Here is a 20,491-nt window from a genome sequence, read left to right as displayed (position 1 = left end):
GGAAGAAAGGAAGAGGCGTTTCTTAACTAGACGTTACCTGCAGGCATTTGGAACTCAGTGTCCAAGCCTGAGTTCTTTCTCTTCCACTTCAGCCTCCTTCTTCCTAACTCCTCGGTTTGGTTGAGGGTGTCGCCATCTTTCCAGTCATCTGCAGCTGTTCACCATCCCTCATGCCTCATATCAAATCTTGTACATTTTGTCTCCAAGCCAGCTCACAGGACTGCCGATAAGCCGGAGGACTTCTTTGGGTCTCATTTCAGTCACAGGCGCGCTGTCCAGTGGTTGTAACATGCGCAGAGAAAGAAATGTAAAGAGCCACTTTAAGAGGGAGAAACTGTTAACAACTTCAGGAAGCTCAAGAAATCTGACCTGAGGGGGGTGGCCCCTCAGCTGATGGGGTGCTGGGGGGGGCAGGGAGTTCGTTACAGGAATGGCAGCAGTTTGGGAACACAGACCATGTAAAGGTGGGGAATGATGTGAAATATGGCTGGAAAGGTACTCCTGAGGGCCTCGTGTGCTGAACTGAGGAGCTTCTGTTTCATCCTAAAGATAACAGGGAACCACTGAGGATTTGTGAAGAGGGCCTGTCCCCTGGGAAGAGTATGTTGGGGGCTTTAAGGCGAGAGGGAGACCAGTTAATAGGCTTCTGAAGATGTCCAGGTCAGAGGATATGAGGGCCTGACCTAGAGGTGTGGTGTCTGTGAGGTCGCATTGGGACCTTTTCTCTAATCTTTTTCTGCGTGGGAGGGTTAGGAAGCTGTCCAGAATCACCAGCCTCTTAGGGTTTCAGACTCTTTACAAACCAAAAGTACTTGGAGGGAAGAGATTAAGCATTTACATAACACCTATTATCTCGTTGAAGACTTACAACAACCCTGTGAGGTAGCTACTGTTATCCCCATTTCATAGTTAAGGAAATTGAGGCAAACAAAGAAGTAACTTTTGTGCTTCCAGAGTGACACAATTAGTAAGTGTCTGAGGCCAATTTGAACTCACGTAGGTCTTCCTGACTCCAGACCTAGCACTCTATACATTGCACCACCTAGTGGCAGCCAGAAGAAAAAGCCTTAACACTCCATTAGGTGACCCTTAATTTACCTTTACCTTACATTCATTTCCAACTTTTGAGATCTTTCCTATCCTTCAAAGCCCATCTCAGTTTCCGCCACTTCCCTGAAGCCCTCTCTAATCTCCCCAGCTATAATTAGTTTCTCCCTCTTTAGAACCATGTTGTAACTCTCCAAGATTGATCATATTCTAACTTCTATGTGGTTTGGGTTTGGGGGCTTGGGTTTTTTGCTTTTTTCAGTCTCCCCTCCCTTATTTGAATCAAAACCTTGAAGTTAAGAACCATGATGTCTTGTTCACCTTTGTATCCCAACAGTGTCCAACACAATGCTTTGCATATAGTAGGCATTTAGTAAATTGTTGTTTGATTTAAGTAAAATGATTCAATTTTTTGTTTAATTTAAGTTAAATGCTAATAGAGATATCTGATATGATAGATCTAATCCGAGCTGCCACGGAGGCTGAGCCTTGGAGATATCTTGGGTATTCTGAATTGCAGTGGAATAGGCTGATCAAGTATCTGCACTGAATAGGCATTAATACTTCGAATCCCTGAGACGTGGGGGGGTGGGGGGGTGGGGTGGGGGGGGTGGCTACCACTTTGTCTAAGGAGGGACAAACTGGACCAGGTTGGAAACAGAACAGCTCTCAAGCCCCTGTGCCAATCAGAGTAGGGCTGGGCTCATAAATAGCCCCTGTGCTTCTAGCCTGGGAGAGATAGGGAAAACCAGTCATAAAAAGGAAATGCCTGCAAAATAAGATTTTAGAATCTAGCATATTATTTCAACATTTAGTTGTATTATCATTTTAATAGTAATTAACCTTATATATAAGGTTATATATCTTAAGTTTTGTCTTTTATCACCCACTTTCACCTTTTTTTATAGCTTCAAGAATTTGAAGCTGCAATTAAGCAAAGAGATGGCATCATAACTCAGCTTACTGCTAACCTACAGCAAGCAAGAAGAGAAAAAGATGAAACTATGAGAGAATTTTTAGAGCTGACAGAACAAAGTCAAAAGTTGCAAATACAGTTCCAACATGTAAGTCTTCTTGCTAGTAAATTCTTAGTATTTGATGATAATATATTTCTTAGAGCTTTTGTGTCTTTCAAGATCAATACTATGCTCCTGTAATATTTGTTTATTTTGGATTATTGTGTAAGGGAAATAGTGGGTGCCAATTAATCTGATTAACCAAATGTTAGTTTATATTCCCCTTGGTGGTTTCCCTTTTATTGGTTTCTCTGCTTTCTTTTGTTTTCCATTTCAAGAGTTACAGATGATTGAAAGTGCAATGATTTACATTACCATTGTTTACTAATGGCTTCTATGGCTGAGATTGAACTTTGTCCTCAAATTAGTAGAAGGGCTAAATAATTTTCTAAGCAAAAATAATAATTTCCTAGAACAAGAAAAATTCTCTGAGCAAATAATAAGACAAATGACTAATATTTGTCCCTCGAAAAACTCCTTCATTTGCAATTTGTAGTTTGTAACCGTGTGTGTGTGTGTGTGTGTGTGTGTGTGTGTGTAGAAGTGGTATATCTCCCTATAAAGATATAATGGTTAATTGTAATAAACAGAGGTAGCATTACTGACCAGATGGGACTCTCTCCTTTCATGATGATGATTTCCTTCACAGTTGCTACAAATTTTTTTAGCATGATTTGACTGCAAAAAAAATCTGTAAAAAGCACATTTCAAACTTGAGATGTGTCTTTCATCATACCACATGTTTTTTCATGGCGCAATATTTATTAAACACATTGTCATAAGCAAGACCAGAGCTTGTTCCTCCAGGCTTGCTTGGAGCACACTGGGATATAAAGAAGCAAGTCCCTCTTCCAAGGCCACCCAGAAACTTGGTGGAAGAACTTCTGTGATGGATGAGAAATTGGCTGTGTGAACCTTGACCTGGAGCAGGGATTCTTAACTTGGGACCCATGAACTTAATTTTTTAGCTTTTTCTTAACTGCATTTCAATGTGGTTGGTTTCTTTTGTAATTCTTTCCTTTTTTAAATCTTATACTTTTAAAAACATTATTCTGAGAGGGCAAAGCCAAGAGGGCAGAATAGCAGGGGAAGTATAGCTCAGTTCCCCCAACACACTCTCCTCAAAGATTTAGAAAATGCACCAAACCAATTCCTGATCAGGAAATTTTTTTAAAAATCACAAGTCTTTTTTCCCCCTTCTAATTAATATCAGTATAGGGAGACAAGAGAGTTCTCTGGATATTGGGAACAGGGTTTGGCCCGAGATACAGCTGCATGGCAGAACTGAAGGAGGACTGAGTCTCTTTGCTGGGGCAAGAACAGGTCTCAAAGGGACCCTAGCTTTGTGCAGGAACAGGTGGCAATTCACCAGGTCCTAAACCCAACAGCATTTTTCCAGACCAAGTCTAGCCACAGTCTACTGGAGTTTCCAACCAAGAATAAACTAATAGGAATGTTTGCATACCCAGACTGGGATTAGGAACTTGCAGAGTTCAGACCAGGAGAGCAGTAATCAGGCATTGTTCTGGATCACGTTGCTTTAGGAGTGTTAAAAGGTTTCAGGTGCCTACCCTGAGTAGTCCTTGAGATCTTGGAATAACATAACACTCAATCCCCTAGGAAAGTATTAGAAAGCTCTCACTTCAGATATTTCTTCACAGAAATGCATAGATGGCCCAGTGGATAAAGCACTGGCCTTGGATTCAGGAGGACCTGAGTTCAAATCCAGCTTCGGACACTTGACACTAAACTAGCTGTGTGACGCTGAGCAAGTCACTTAACCCTCATTGCCCTGAAAAAAAAAAGTGCATAGAGCCCAGCTCTAACATCAAGTCCAAAGTCAGGAAGCAGGCTAGAAAAATGAAGAAACAAGGGGCAGCTAGGTGATGCAGTGGATGAAGCGCTGGCCCTGGATTCAGGAGTACCTCAGTTCAAATCCGGCCTCAGACACTTAACACTTACTAGCTGTGTGACCCTGGGCAAGTCATTTAACCCTCATTGTCCTGCAAAAAACAAAAACAAAAAAAGAAGTGCATAGAGCCCAGGCCTAACATCAAGTCCAAAGTCAGAGAGTCAGAGACGCTTAAGACACTAATTGAGAAGTATATGGAGATGCAGGATGGAGAGGGGGATAGTTTGGAGCTTAAAATGCAATGAAAATAAATAAATTAAAATTTAAGAATAAAGAAAGATAAAGTAAAAAAAAGAGTATGTGAGTCAAAGGACAAATCATAGAAAAATATCAGCAACTTAAAGATAAAAACAATGAAAAAAAAAGATAAAAACAATGAGACAACACACCAAAAGTTTTGGAATATAAACAAAATAGTTCTTAGAAAATCAAAGAAGAGATTAACAAAATTTAAAACAAAAAAAATCATTGAGTTAATAAATACAACTAGGAGCTGCCATTAAAAAAAAAAGTAGATAACAATTAGCTAACTTGATTTTTAGAAGAGAAAGAACAAAACCAAATTAACAGTATCAAAAAAATTTTTAAAAGAAGAATTTACTACCAATGAAGAAGAAATAACAGAAATTATTAGGAGCTAAACTGGTGATATAAACAAAGTTGAAAAATATTTTCAAAAATATAAAATGCCCTGATTAACAGTATAAAGAGTAGAGGAAAACCCAATCTTAGAAAAAGAAATTGAAGAAGGCATAAATGATTTCCAAAGAAAAATACCCCAGGGTCAGATAGATTTACAAGCAGATTCTATCAGACACTTAAAAGAACAATTAATTCCAATACAACATAAACTGGAAAAATAGGAAAAGAAGAGATTTTGAAAACTTTCTTATATGATATAAATATGCCCTTGATACATAAACCAAAGAGAGGCAGAACACAGAGAGAAAACTGGATTGATAGCCCTAGTGAATACTGACACAAAAAATAAATCAGTTAAATATTAGCAAGGAAACTAAAACATATCACATAGATTACAAAAGCTGTCAAAGCTATATTTGTACCAGGAATGTAGAGCTGATTCAGTGTAGGGAAAGCTATAAATATAATTATATTAATAGCAAAACCAATAAATCATGTTATATCAATAGATTCAAGAAAAGCTTTTGATAGGCCACCACACCTATTAGTATTTTTTTTAAAACAACACTTGAAAATTGTAGGAGTAGAGCCTTTCATCTATAGTATAAGTAAAACCAAGAGCTGGCATTATTTGTAATGGGGATAAACTAGAGGCCTTTCCTCTAGTTTAAGATCAGGGGTAAAACAAGTATGTCCATTAACACTATTACTGTTTAATATAGTGCTAGATATGTTAACTATAGCAATAAGAGAAGAAAAAGAAGCTGAGAGAATAACCACAGGCAAAGACAAAACATTTTCTTTTGGGGGGGGGAGGGCAGTGAGGATTAAGTGACTTGCCCAGGGTCACACAGCTTGTAAGTGTCAAGTCTCTTAGGCTGGATTTGAACTCAGGTCCTCCTGAATCCAGGGCCAGTGCTTTATCCACTGCACCACCTAGCTGCCCCCAAACATTATCATTTTTGCAGATGATAGGGCTGTTACTTAGACAGCCCTAAAGAGTCAACTAAAAATAATTTAAACAATTAACAACTTCAGGAAAGTTCTAGGATATAAACTAAACCCATACGAAACATAAGGATTTCTGTATATAGTTCCCAAAAAAATCAGCAGAAAGAGATAGAGAAATTCCATCTTAAATAACTACAGACAGTATTACATACTTGTTAAGACAAAAACAAGAACCATATGAACACAACTACAATATAGAACATCTTTAGACAAATAAAGATATCTAAATAATTGGAAGAATATTAATTGGACATGGGTTAGGCTGAGCCTAAATAATAATGACAATACTACCTAAGTTCATTTACTTATTCAGTGCCATACCAACCAAACTGCCAAAAGATTACTTTATACAGCTAGAAAAGAAAATAACAAAATCCATTAAGAGGAACAAAAGATCACAAATATCAAGGGAATTGATGAAGAAAAAAAAGTTCGCCGAAAAAGGGCCTAGCAGTACTAGATCTCACGCTAAAATACCACAAAGCAGTAGTCATCAAACAATCTAATACTGGGTAAGCTAATAGAGAGGTTGATCAGTGGAACAGGTTAGTACACTATACAGAAGTAAATGAGCAGAGTAGTCTAGTATTTGATAAACCAAAAGATCTCAGAACTCAACAACAAAAACCTGGGGAAACTGGAAAACAGTTTTTCCGGCTAGCTATAGACCAATATGTCTCACCTTATTCTAAGATAAGCTTCAAACTTAGAAAAGGTGACATCATAAACAGATTAAAGGAGCAAAGAAGAAATTATCTGTCAGACTAAGAGTCTTTTCCAAAGTGATAGAGGAAATGAATGGGCACTTTTTAAAGGAAGAAATCCAATCTATCCATGGCTATATGAGGAAAAAATGCTCTGTATCATTTATAATTAGAGAAATGCAAATTAAAACAACTCTAAGGTACCACCTTACACCTATCAGATTGGTAAAGGTAACAGAAAAAAATGACACATTCTAGAGGGTCTTGAGAAAACAAATATATAATGCACATTTAACTGTGCAGTTCTCTGAACTGGTCTAGCCATTCTAGAAAGTGATTTAGAGCTTTGTACAAAAAGCTAAACGGTGTGTACTCTTTGACGCAGTGATACCACACCTAGGGCTTTCATCCTAGAAAGAGCAAAGAAAAAGGGAAAGGGCACGTAGGCACAGTATTTTTTTGTTATTGTTGTTGCAGTAAAGAACTGGAAACTGAGGGGGTGCCTATCAGTTGGGGAAGGGTTGAAAAAATTATGGTATATGTATGTGATCAAATGCTACTGTGCTATCAGAAATAATGAAAGGGATGGTTTTATAGCAGCCTGTAAAGACTTCTGTGAACTGGTGCAGAGTAAAGTGATCAGAACTAGACAGAACAATTTACACATTTAACAATATTAAGACAAACCATTTTGAAAGACTTGGGAACTGTGATCAATACAATAAACAACCACACATTCAGAGAACTCATAGTGAAACATGGTACCCACCTCCTGATAGAGCATAGATTCATAGTGCATGTTGAGACATTTGTATGTGTGTTGTATGTATATATTTTTTTGACCTGGCCAGTGTGGGTATTTGTTTTGAATATTCGTATTTAGAATAGGGTTTTTGTTTTTTCTTATTTTCTTATGAGGTAGGTAGGAGAGAGAGAAGGAAATCTTCATGAAAATAAAAAAAATGAATAAGTTAAAAATTAAAAAGTTATTTTAAGAAGGAATCCATTCATAGGCTTTACCTTACTAGACTGCCAAAGATTCCACGACACAAAAAAAATTTAGAACCCCCTAATATCAGCCATGGCATTTTTGTGTGATCATATAAGTTGTATTTCTATCATTTTTGTTGATCTTTGGTGTTCTTACCATTAGTTGCATTTTCTTCCACTTCTTATATTACTGATTGAAAAAGAGAAATTAACTTTTCTGACAGTGCTATAATTTTGACTTTTCAGAATTTTCTTGTTCTTTGTTTATAACAAAATGAGCTGACTCCTGCTCTCCCTATGTGTTAGTGCCCTCCTCACCCTAAACAAAAAAAATTACTGTGTATTTATTTTGTACATGTCATGTGTGTGTGTGTGTGTGTGTGTGTGATCTCCTCCAATAGAATGTAAAGTCCTTGAGGGCATGAATTGTTTTATTTTTGTTTTTGTACTTTCTAGCTGTGTAACCCTGGGCAAGTCACTTAACCACAGTCAGAGAGAGAGAGAGAGAGAGAGAGAGAGATGGCTCTGGAGGAGAGAGTGAGGCTGGTAACCTTGCACAGCCCTATCTCACTTAAATCCAATTCAGTGCAAGTCATGACATCACCCCAATGTCATGGTCCTCTTTGAGAATAATGGACAAATGACAACACCACCTAGCATAATGCCTGGTATATAGCAAGCTCTTAATAAATGTTGATTGATTGCGAGGCACTCTCTTTTTTCCAGCCTCAGCATAGTCATCTTGCTTTATTCCAGCTAGTTTGTACACAGATAGTTAAATTGAAGGTGATATAAAATTACTCTTTTATAAACCTTTCTAGTTGATAAAGTGTGAAACAACAAAGCTCTTATTAATATTGGTCCAAACAAAATCCATATTTTTCCTCCAAAATCTGACTTATGTTAAACAAGTGTGGACTATCATGACATTATATTTCATTTTCCCCCCTTTCAAAAAAACTTCGTTGTTGGGGTGCTGTCTCCATCATGAGGATGGCCTATGTAATTGGACCAATATATTATGTTTAGGAGACTTATCAGTCTCCTTCTAGGAAAATGCAAAGCCTATACCTTTACATATTTTTCTATATATGTTTATCTTTATTATATCGTTATTGAAATCTCATCATAAAACTTTATGTAGCTCTCATGTCCTTATAAGAACTCATAGCTTAAGTAGTTAACTAGGGAATTGTGTGTGTGGGGGGGGGAGTTTACCCCTAGTTCAGACCTCTTTGGTGGGATCAGAGCAGATCTACCTTTTACCAAATGCTGCTCCAAATTGAATAGTTTCATAGCAAATTTCCAGTTTCTAACTCATGATGGTAATACAATTTTTGTGGAAGGGCACTTCTTTTAAACAATGTGTACCCTATTAAGTGATTCTCATCCTGGTCAGGATGGGAGTTTTTCAGAACTGTATTCTGTGGGGGTGCAGGTGTGTACTGATCACACTAACAAAATAAAAGTCAAAGAATTCTCCTTTTCTTATGTAAATGTAGTTACTAACATTTTGATATCCTATTTTTTACCTTTTTTTTAAATTTTAGTTACAGGCTAGTGAAACTCTGAGAAATAGCAGTCATAGTAGCACAGCTGCAGATTTACTTCAAGCCAAACAACAGATTCTCACTCATCAGCAGCAGCTAGAAGAACAAGACCATTTATTAGAAGATTATCAAAAGAAGAAAGAAGAATTCAAAATGCAAATTAATTTCTTGCAAGAGAAAATTAGAACTTATGAGATGGTATGCTCTTTTTAATGATAGTCTACCAAAAGATTTGTAGCTTTGCAATTAACTTTATGTTAATTTTTATCTCTTTTTGAATTAATTTTAAAAGCTTTAGAAATAAACATTCATTTCATCATTATTATGCAAATGACTTACAAAAGCTTTATAATAAAGGCAAGTTCTTCTCATAGATAAAATAATAATTTATTTTGTAACTTTTTACAGCCTCATTATAATAACACAAGTCTTGAGTTCTAAGCCACAAGTTAAACTTTTATGTGGTAATGAGGTCCTTATGATTAAGGTCTTTGGAAAAGGTCTAGCTAAACTAATTCTATGTTATAAGCAGATTACATTAGAGGGAAAGTATAAATTAATGTTTCTGTATAAGGAGATCTCTGTTTTTTCAAGGGATATTGTGAAATTTGGAAAAAAACTCTCAAAGCAAAATTTGAATTCTCTTTCATTAAAAAAAATCAAATATAATATCACTTATTTGTTCAAAAAATATTTATTAAGGGCCTGTTTTATGCCAGGCACTGTGGTAGGTACTAATATAAATGATATAAACATAAATGATAAAAATAATAATATAAATGCAAAATAAAAATGAAACAGCCCTTGTCATTAAGGAAATTACATTCTGTTTGGGGGAGAAATTTGGACAACTGAGGAGTTGGAATTTCATTCTAGAGGCTTCCTAGAGCCCCTAGACCTCTTTGAGTAACATGGTAAGAACTGTGTTTTAGGAATTTGATTAGAGAGGAGACTGCAAGTAGGAAGACCGGTTAGGAAGCTGTTGAAATATCCCTAGTGAGAGATGAGGAAGGCCAGAAATGGGGTGGCTGTGGTGTATGGAGAGGAATTTTGGGTAGCTACAATCAACAGCACTTGGCACCTAATTGGATATGGGTACTCAGGATAAGTGAGGTGTTAAGGATGATACCATACTTATAAAACTAGGTAACTGGAAAAAATAGTTTGTGAAATTAAGCAATGATTATATATAAAAAGCCCAGAAACAATTGGAAATCATTGACATATCAATGCTAGAGAATAAAGCAATTATCAGGATAAGTTTTCTTATTTAAATGTAATTGAGAAAAACACATCAAGACCAACTGTCATATTTGAAACTGCCATCTAGACATTTTACTAGTGTTATGGGAAAGATACACATACACTGGTGGGCATAAAGCTAAATGAAACCACAGTCCTTGCATTCAAGAAGCTATGAGCCTAGTAAGGGAAGATAGCACAAACAGAAAGAACTATAAAAGTGTAATATAAGTAGAATGTGATTTGTGCCAGATGGGAAGTGGAAAAATTGTTCTACAATATTGGAGGAGCAGAGATAGAAGTCCCCATGGAGAAGATTGAGTTTGACCTGACCTGGGAAGAACTAGAAGTATTCCAGTAGGCAGCTGCAGAAAGGGGGAGTATTCCAAGGCAAGTCAACAAGCATTAATTAATTATGTGCTTCCTATGTGCCAATCACAGGTGGAGGGAATACTTTGAACAAAGAGAAGGGTACATCTGGTGGAGCACAGCCAGTGTAGAGAAGTGGAGGGGAAGACTAGAGAAGTGCAGGGGAGGGCCAGATCATGTAGGGTCTTGAATGCAAGGTTATAGAACTTGGTCTTCATTTGATAGACAATGGAGAGTCTTTGAAAGGTGATGTCATTACAAGGGAAAGGAACAGGAATAAGCATGGAGACCTTAATATGTGCTGAGCACTGTACTAAGGTCTTTACAAATATCTTAAATGTTAAGCAGGTCTTTACAAAGATTTTCTGGCAACAGTATGTGGGGCTATTCAAGTCAGGAAACCGTTTAGGTAGTTTGTGGAATTAATTGGTTCAACACATATTTATTAAGTGCCTACACGACTAATCAACTCAGTAACAAGAATACTATGTGCCAGGCACTGACTGTACCAAGCTGTTTTGCTATTAAATGAGATAGTGCTATTAAATGAGTGCTTAGCACAGTACCCAGCACATAGTAAACACTATGTAAATGCTTATCCTCTTCCCCCTTAACTACGAGTAGTGGTTACATCAAATTTCGAACTGTTCTAATTAGCTGATACTGATTTAATGAGTTTACTGTATAAAATTAGTATTCTGTATTTACAGAAGTGATTTATCAATTAACAGCATTAGCATTTTTCATAGATAAAATGCATAAATAGTAATATAACTCAAGTGGCTCACAGTCCATAAGCCCTGGTGTCATCAGTTCTTCTTGTTGGGCATAGTTCTCCTCCTTACCCATTATTTATACAACTGAGCCCTGATCTGGAGTCAGGAAAAGTTTCATCCAAATTTCCATTTGGAGTTGGGTTGCCAAACCAGAATATTATAGATGTCCTAGATTAGGCTTGGAGTTTTGCTGTATTAGGTGGCTTCTGGTTCAGGCATACTGCCAAACCAGTGCTCAGTAAATGTGCTTTTTCTTCCTCCTTTTCCCATGAAGCACCTCTAGGTCACTAGTAAGTTCTAGATGAGTAGTAGATTTGAGGATAATTCAGGACCCTTTTTTCCTTAGCAGTCATGCAGAACACAGACCTTATTAGGCTTGTTGACCCCCTTCCTAACACAGATATCCGGAATGCTACATGTGCATGCATAGTGTTTAGCAAAACAAATTCAAAATAAAAATAAAATATCAAAAATAAAAGTTTATCAATTTAAATATGTTATATACAGGCATTATTAAAAGCAGTCGATGTAGTATGAAATGAAAAGAGGATGCTTCATATCAAACCTAGATGGCATAGTTGTGAAGCGATTTATTAAGTTTCCATTAATTAAAGACTCTCTTATTTTCAGAAGGAACAAAATAAAGTAGAAGATTCAAGTAAAAAGGAGTTACAGGAAAAGGAATCAATCATTGAAGAGTTAAAAACAAAAATAATAGAAGAAGAAAGAAACTCACTTGAGCTGAAGGATAAACTATCAGCTACTGATAAATTAGTGGGGGAATTAAAAGAACAGATAATAGAAAAGAATCAAGAAATAAATAATATAAGACTAGAATTAACTAATTCTAAACAAAAAGAAAGACAATGTTCTGATGAAATAAAACAATTAATGGGCACTGTTGAAGAACTTCAAAAGAAAAATCACAAGGACAGCCAATTTGAAACTGATATGGTACAAAGAATGGAACAAGAAACTCAAAGGAAATTGGAGCAACTCCGGGCGGAGCTGGATGAAATGTATGGGCAGCAGATTGTGCAGATGAAACAAGAGTTAATCAAGCAGCATGTGTTACAGATAGATGAACTCAATGCACGACATAAAGGAGAACTGGAAAATACTTTAAAATCATGTCCAAATATTCCAGTAAATGAAAATCAAATACAATTAATGAATATGGCAATTACTGAATTGAATCTAAAACTTCAAGATACTAATTCTCAAAGGGAAAAAATAAAAGAAGAATTAGAAGTAATTTCAGGAGAAAAGTCCACTTTACAGAGACAACTTGAAGACCTTTTTGAAGAATTAAGCTTTTCAAGGGACCAGATTCAGAGAGCTAGACAGACAATAGTTGAGCAGGAAGGTAAACTTAATGAAGCACACAAATTGCTTAGCAGTGTGGAAGATTTGAAAGCCCAGATTGTTTCTGCATCTGAATTCAGGAAGGAATTAGAATTAAAACATGAAGCCGAAGTTACCAATTACAAGATAAAGCTTGAAATGCTGGAGAAAGAAAAGAATGCTGTGTTAGACAGAATGGCCGAATCTCAAGAAGCCGAATTAGAAAGACTGAGAACCCAGCTGCTATTCAGTCATGAAGAGGAGCTCTCGAAACTCCGGGAAGACTTAGAAATTGAACATCAAATAAATATAGAAAAACTTAAAGATAACTTAGGTATTCACTATAAACAGCAGATAGAGGAATTACACAATGAAATGAGTCAAAAGATAGAAACCATGCAATTTGAAAAGGACAATTTAATAACTAAGCAGAATCAATTACTTTTAGAAATTTCAAAGCTGAAAGATTTACAGCAATCTCTCGTAAATTCAAAATCAGAAGAAATGACCCTCCAAATCAGTGAACTTCAGAAAGAGATTGAAGTACTCAGACAAGAAGAAAAGGAAAAGGGCACACTTGAACAAGAAGTACAAGAGTTACAACTTAAAACTGAATTTTTGGAGAAGCAAATAAAAGAGAAAGAAGATGACCTTCAAGAAAAATTTACACAACTTGAAACTGAGAATACCATTCTTAAAAATGAAAAGAAAGCTCTTGAAGACATGCTGAAAATATATTCTCCAGTTAGCAAAGAAGAAAACTTGATTTTCATAGATGCAGTTAAGCCCAAGTCTGAAGATTTTGACTGGCAAAAAAAATTTGATATACTCCTGGAAGAAAATGAAAAGCTCACAAAACAATGCACTCAGCTAAATGAAGAGATCGAGAAGCAAAGGAACACATATTCATTTGCTGAAAAAAATTTTGAGGTTAACTATCAGGAGTTACGAGAAGAATATGCTTGTCTTCTAAAGGTAAAAGCTGATTTAGAGGAGAGTAAAAGCAAACAGGAAGTAGAGTATCAAATGAAGCTAAAGGCTCTTACTGATGAGCTTTATCATTTACAGAGAAGTAAGCCAGTTTTAGTGAAAGCTAAAAGTGCAGATTCTGAAAGCTGTAAAGATGACAAGTCTTTCATAGCAGAAATTTCTGAAGTTGGTGAAGTTGTTGAGAAAGATACGACAGAACTTATGGAGAAACTTGAGGTGACCCAGCGAGAGAAATTAGAACTTTCAGAGAGACTGTCAGATCTTTCTGAACAGTTAAAGCAGAAGCATGGTGAAATTAATCACCTAAGTGAGGAAGTTAAATCTTTAAAGCAAGAGAAAGAACAAGTTTTAAAAAGATGCAAAGAACTAGAAATCATAGTTGGCCATAGTCGAGCAGAACATGTGGATGAGTTAAAACTTAAGCTGTTTGATTTGAGAGATGACATTCAAACAGAAGGAAGCAAAGATTCTAAAAATCCTACATTTAAAATAAATAAAGACTTTAGTGAAGGAACAAAGATCATAGAGGAAAATAAAATTTCATTTGAAGATGTGCCTGTTAAAAAAGAAAGCAAGCAAGAACTGGTGAAACCCGGAAGGTATTCACTTTGGGATCATGTGGACTCTGTGACTGACCAGTTGGCGAATGAGTCATCATCATCATCTTTGATTATTGCACAGAGTGAAAATGACCAACTTCGGCAGGAACTCAGTATTCTAAAATCTGAACAGGTTTGTTTACTGATTCATGTGTGGTTAAGATAGAAGAGGGGGAAACCTCTTAGAAAATATTTTTGTTCTTTACAAAAATATAAATGAACATTCTAAAAGGGAAAATGAAATTAACCTTTTCCAAGTTATTCTCATTAGGGCTTATAAATTATTTTTAGGCAGATGTTATATGGACAAATATTTAAAATTATCCTAATTTACTCTAAGTGTTATGTTAGATCCAAAAAAATTAAAAACTCTTAAATGTAATACAAACAATTGATATGTTCGGATAAAGCCAGAAGAAGTATTTGATAGTTTATATTTTGCCAGCTATAATTCTGTAAATAGTAATATAATTAATAAAAATTATTATGGAATGATCTGGAAGTTGTACGTATATTATAACCAGAATGATACATGTTGCTGCCTAATCAAGATAGATATTTTAAAAATATATTTCTAGTTAATAAGGCCATTTTACATTGGTCTAATTATAAATCTAGATTTTATATTTCAATCATTCCTAAAATAATCAAGAAATTGATATCTGTAAACTATTTAAATCTATTGAACATTTGATTATTTTAGAGATAGTGGCACATGATTGTTTCCTCTTAAAACGCCCCAAATCACCTAACTTTATAGAGTGAAAGTTTCATTGGAGAGAATACCTGTTTTTAAAGACCAACAGCTTAAATGGTCAGTTTTCTGACCTTTGTAGAAATAAAACGTTTTCAACTGCTATTTAGTTCCCATCTCCTTAACATGGCTTAAGGAATAAATTGTTTTATTAAGTAGCTTAAAAGTGATCAGTAGTACAGAATGTATTACAGCAGGTTATTTCATTTTCTTTCCCCAGAGTCTCCTTTTGACGGTCTGGCTTACTCTAAAGGCCGAGGCCAAGGCTAAACCACAGAAGTTCAGATATGTTTCTTGCCCCTTATGGCTGTCAGTGCACTAAAAGTTTACTTCTCCATTTTATTGTATTGGTCCAATGGATTTTCTGCTCTTTTAAAATTTTGTACTTCTATAGTCCTAGTTCTCCTCTTTATTAGCAAAATAGCCTTGGGCAAGACATCTCACCCATCTAGACCCCAGTTTCCTCACCTGTGGAATAAAGGGGATAGATTTTATGACCTTTGTTTTTCTAGATTTGTAAATCTAGATTTCTATGAAATGCAGTAATGGAATATTTTATCCATTAGTATGGATAATCAATAGTTAATTATATCCACAATAAGTGTCTCTATAAGGCCCCAAATCAAATGATCATATAAATTTGGTCATTATGTTTCCATTGTGTAGCTTTCTAAAAGGGTACTAGTTGTTTCATCCCAAGTTTTCCACAATTGATATATGCTTAAAATTCTGTAGCCTTTCTTAATATTTACTCAGTGTAAATATAATCTAGGAAGTATATTTTTAAAAAGAAATATACTCAGAAAATCTGTGGTACTCATGGCCTTGAAAATTATGAGTTATCAGGGGCAGCTAGATGGCACAGTGGATAAAACAGCAGCCCTGGATTCAGGAGGACCTGAGTTCAAATCTGGCTTCAGATACTTGACATTTACTAGCTGTGTGACCCTGGGCAAGTCACTTAACCCTCATTACCCTGCAAAAAAAAAAAGCCCCCAAACTGAAAATTATGAGTTATCTTTCCATCTTTTGTGCCATTATCATCTGAGTTCTATAATAACAAAAAAATTTAAATGGTGGTGATGGAAAGAATTGGAAAGAATTAAATTGTTTTTAATCTTTGTGTTAGTGTAAAGAAATACTGCTTCACCTGAAAACTGAGTTAATAAAAGATAAAGAATCAGTAAAATAAATAAATAAATAAATAAATAAATAAACAAATAAACAAACAAATAAACAAATAAATAAATAAATAAATTCTGTGATGCAGCTGATAAGGAAACTTTTGGGGTATATGCCAAGAATAAATGCAAAGAAAGAATGAATGATTTTGTTCGTGATTTTAAAGCATTTGCATTGTGTGTACTTTAAATTGAAGGAGGATCTGAGGCTTCAGATGGAGGCCCAGCGCCTTTGCCTGTCCCTGGTACATTCAGCTCACGTGAAGCAGGTGCAGGTCTGCATGGAAGAGGAGAGAGCAAGTGCACTAAGCAGCCTCAGAGAGGGTCTTGTCTCTGTTCATGAAGAAGAGATGAAGGAGCTTCAGAAAATACATAATTTAGAACTGCAGAACGTAAAGAGGCAAGAAGCAGGTAAATTGTGGAAACTGTTCCTATGAGCAATATCCATCCCAGTTGACATCTGAATAAAATCATCAATGCTGTAGGACATATACTGAAGCCATGTGTATTCTGCCATGCCGTAATTTTGACTCAGTCTTGAGGGAATCGAGTGGCCATTGAAGTCTAGCCCAAGGAAACCAAGACAGTCCTTAGACTGCTGGAGAGATCAGTACTCTACTATAAAGGCCCAGACTGACCCATATCCCTAGGTCTGCCCAAGTCCTCCCATGGGCCCTTAGACCAACCCAGTCTCCCAGAAATATAAACTTGGAACACATTAAGAGATATACCTAATTTTAGGTTTTAAACTCATAGGTTTGGGCAGCAACCATATCTACTTCTTAGAGTGGCTAGCCAGCGGCTTTCCCCCAATAGCATTTGCCTCTCTACGATAACCCCCTTTTTTATAATGAAATATATGAGTTGAGTAGAATAAAGTTTGAATAATATTTATAGCTAATCTAAGTATACTTCAGTAATCCACTTTTTTCTTACTTAGTACTTTATTATCACAATTTAATAAGACTTTATTAAGCATGAGAGGCAGCATTGTGAAGGGCAGAGGTGTCAGACACATGGTCTATGAGGTACATGTAGCCCACCACACTTCTGAATGTGGGGCAGCTAGGTGGCACAGTGGATAGAGCACTGGCCCTGGAGTCAGGAGGACCTGAGTTCAAATATCACCTCAGATACTTAGTAGCTGTGTGACCCTGGGCAAGTCACTTAACCCCAGTTGCCTTAAAAATCTGGGGCCCTCTCTAGTCATCCTGATCTATATCTTGCCACTGGACCCAGATGGCTCTGGAGGAAAGAGTGAGGTTGGTGACCTTGCACAGACCTCCCTCACTTAAATCCAATTTAGTGCAAGTCATGACATCACCCCAATGCCATAGTCCTCTTGGAGAAGGAAAGACAAACAACAAGAATGTGGCCTGAACAAGATTAAAATGGAATTGAGAAATACTTAACAAAATAAATGAAAATACAGTAAAACACAAATAAAATTACATTTTAAAACATGAGTTAAGAGGTGACCCACAAGGATTCTTCTGTATGGATTAGTGACCCTCATTCTTGTTTGAGATGGATACCCCCGGTGAGGTGGAGAGAGAGCTGACCTCAATGTCTAGGAGATGTGACATTGGTGGGTAAATGAAGAGGGTTGGCCTCATTGTCCTTCCCACTAGTTCCTGCCAGCTATGGGTCTATGATCCTGGGAAGACTCTGACTTCCAGAAAAGGTGCCAATCTGCACTTTACCAAGAACTCTCTCTATTGATGAAATTACAGGTCTGGTCAAAGAAATGCATTTATTATACATGTTGTACTTAACACGCACCGGGGCTCCTGTTATCTTTTATCAGCTTAACAGGGGCAAAACCGAATACCTAAGAAACTGGCTCTTTAGATAACCTCTTAATCAAAAATTAGAAGATAACTTCGAATGTAATAAATTTCAAGTAGTTTGATTGCAGCAATGCCAGAGATACTTGAAGATTAAAATATTCAGGTAAAATAAATGCTAAATAGCCATATTTCAGCATGCAAATTGATGAGTATAAAACATTATCTGTTTTAATAGATGATGAAGGGATGTCTTTAGAGGTGCTTATGGAGAAACTCCACAAGGCAGTGATGGAGGAATGCTCTTGTTTTAACCGGGTAAGATGCTCATTTTAAAATGGGTTTTGGGGAAAGAAACTTTGCACTTAGAATTGCTGTTCTAGATAAAATTATGCCTCCCAATTTTCCATATGATGGCACCTAGTATAGGACTCTCACCTAGTAGACCATTGATAAGCATTTTTTCTTTTACTTTAATGAACAATTTCAATTTATTCTTTCTCAAGAGTCTCCCTGAAACTAAGACCAGAAAATGACATATCTTCAGTAATAGAGGGAGAATGGGGAAAGATAATATAAACTATAGCCAACACGAGAACACTTCTCTTATTACCAAAGATAAAATGCCTGCTCAGACTCTCTCCCCCTCTGGCCTTGCTGTGATTTTAGCCCTGCAACTGAGAAAACTAAGCAGGAAACTAAGAGAAAAACCCAAGGCCATAGTGGGTAATGCATAAATTGGCTTTCCTTTTTTCAGCGACATTGCAACTATTCCTCATCCTATTTTCCGAACTGTCTGTGTATGTGAGATACATGATTTAATAGAAAGATCTGACTTGGATAGAAAAGATCTGACTTAGCCACTTAATTCTGTTACCTTGTGTAAATAACCTTACCTCTCTGTTCTCAGTTTCCGTATATGTAATAAGAATAATATTGACTCATATTTCTAGAATGCATTATGGCTTAAAGGCACTTTCCCACAGTCCCCTGAATTAGGTAGTGTAAATTTCATCCCCATCTTACCAGTAACAGTCTCAGATTAAGTGACATGCCCAGCTTCTTACACCTAGAGTGTGGCAGGGCTAGGATTCAAACCCAAGTCTTCTGTTCTTTTCACTCATCTGTAAAATGAGTGTGATAACACCAGAATCTGTGCAAGGGTGTTAGGAAGGAGGATCAGATGAGATAAAGTTTGTGAAGTGCTTTGCTGACTTGAAAGCACTCTCTAGATCTCAGTGAGGGGAAGACAATGCCAGCAGTAATGCTTTCTGCCTTCAAGGAAGGACTAGAGCTCTGACTTGCTTCCCACTTCCAGAATTCTGTTTCTTACCCTTAGAAACCATGAAGAACATTTAGCAATCAAAGCAGAATTATTTTTAGTTTTGAAGCAAATCTATATGAAAGAGCATTTGTTCATGTAGCTAACTATTTTTATTAAGAACATTACAACTAGTAGTTCATTATTAATTCAAAATGTTTTAGGGAACTTCCATCAGAACTCTAGAAGTGTGAGGGAAGTCTTAATTTAGATTTATTGACAAAACTGGGCTTTTCACATATTTATTAATAGATGCTGTTTCATGTATATTTATGTAGATGTGAAAATAATATTGCTATTTGTAAATTTTCTGTTTTATTTCTCAGAGCAATAAACCAAGTTAATAACGTAATAAATGCTTTTGAAGTTTTTGTGCGAGTCACAAAAACAACTCTTAAACATGAGGCGAAAGATATGTAGAGAGTAACGTTCCTAATCTTATAGGTAATCATCCCTAATGTTTCAGGATTGTCATTCTGTGCTATTTCTGTTCAGTAATAGATGCTGTGTGGATAATGTCAGAGTGGTAGGGTATAAGCTAAGAGAAGGATTAAAGTCCAAAGTGAATTTCATCATTAAAAGAATTTAGAGGTTATCCAAGGCATAACATTTTTTTAAAGAACAAATTGAATATTTATTCAAACAAAAATCTTGAGAAGGAAATTCACTTTGTTCAACAGAAAATGTTTCTGTCTCATACTTATTTCCCTACCTATATTCTGTGTAAAATGTTATCAAGAATATTCTGTTTGCAACTTCACATAATGATGACTGGATTTTACATGAGTAAATATGTTATATTTGTCTTTGTTTTCCTTTTGCTTTCCCCTATCCTTTCAACTATTAGATAGCTCTGCTAATAAATTTTGGATGATCTGTTTTAGTTGAAATAATAATTTGCATGCCATATAATTTTATTTAATTTTGGTATCAACAGTCTTTATGCAACAGCTTTGGTACACGTAACACAGCTCCTTTTAAATATGAAGTAAAAGTAGAAGAAAGAGGAATTCCTGATGTTTATTTCTCTGATGTTCAAGAAGATAGCCCAGAATTGCAGAATTGTACATTTGAAGTTCAAGGTAATGCTAAAAATCTTTCAAAAGGTATCCGTACTATTAAAGATAATATTCTGCCTTTCAACAATCTTTATTATAAACCTTAATTTAAAGTGATTATCAAGGGGCAGCTAGGTGGCGCAGTACCAGCGCTGGATTCAGGCGGACCTGAGTTCAAATCCAGCCTCAGACACTTGA

The 20,491-nt window shown here is 36.1% G+C and overlaps 1 protein-coding gene across 3 annotated transcripts in view; it reads left to right on the top strand.

Moving 5' to 3' along the window:
* The window catches only part of AKAP9 (A-kinase anchoring protein 9), a 177,508-nt gene that overhangs the window by 55,395 nt on the left and 101,622 nt on the right, over window positions 1-20,491 (top strand). For all 3 annotated transcript variants that reach the window (XM_043967276.1, XM_043967274.1, XM_043967275.1), the window contains 6 exons: window positions 1,956-2,111; window positions 8,873-9,070; window positions 11,890-14,325; window positions 16,325-16,538; window positions 18,153-18,232; window positions 20,173-20,317. In XM_043967276.1, the coding sequence (XP_043823211.1) occupies window positions 1,956-2,111; window positions 8,873-9,070; window positions 11,890-14,325; window positions 16,325-16,538; window positions 18,153-18,232; window positions 20,173-20,317 (3,229 nt within the window). The remainder of the gene's footprint in view (window positions 1-1,955; window positions 2,112-8,872; window positions 9,071-11,889; window positions 14,326-16,324; window positions 16,539-18,152; window positions 18,233-20,172; window positions 20,318-20,491) is intronic.

The sequence above is a fragment of the Dromiciops gliroides genome, chromosome 5, assembly GCF_019393635.1.
Source record: "Dromiciops gliroides isolate mDroGli1 chromosome 5, mDroGli1.pri, whole genome shotgun sequence".
Classification (NCBI taxonomy): Eukaryota; Metazoa; Chordata; class Mammalia; order Microbiotheria; family Microbiotheriidae; genus Dromiciops; species Dromiciops gliroides.
The sequence above is the reverse complement of the archived record's forward strand: the minus strand, read 5'-3'. Positions and strand labels throughout refer to the sequence as shown.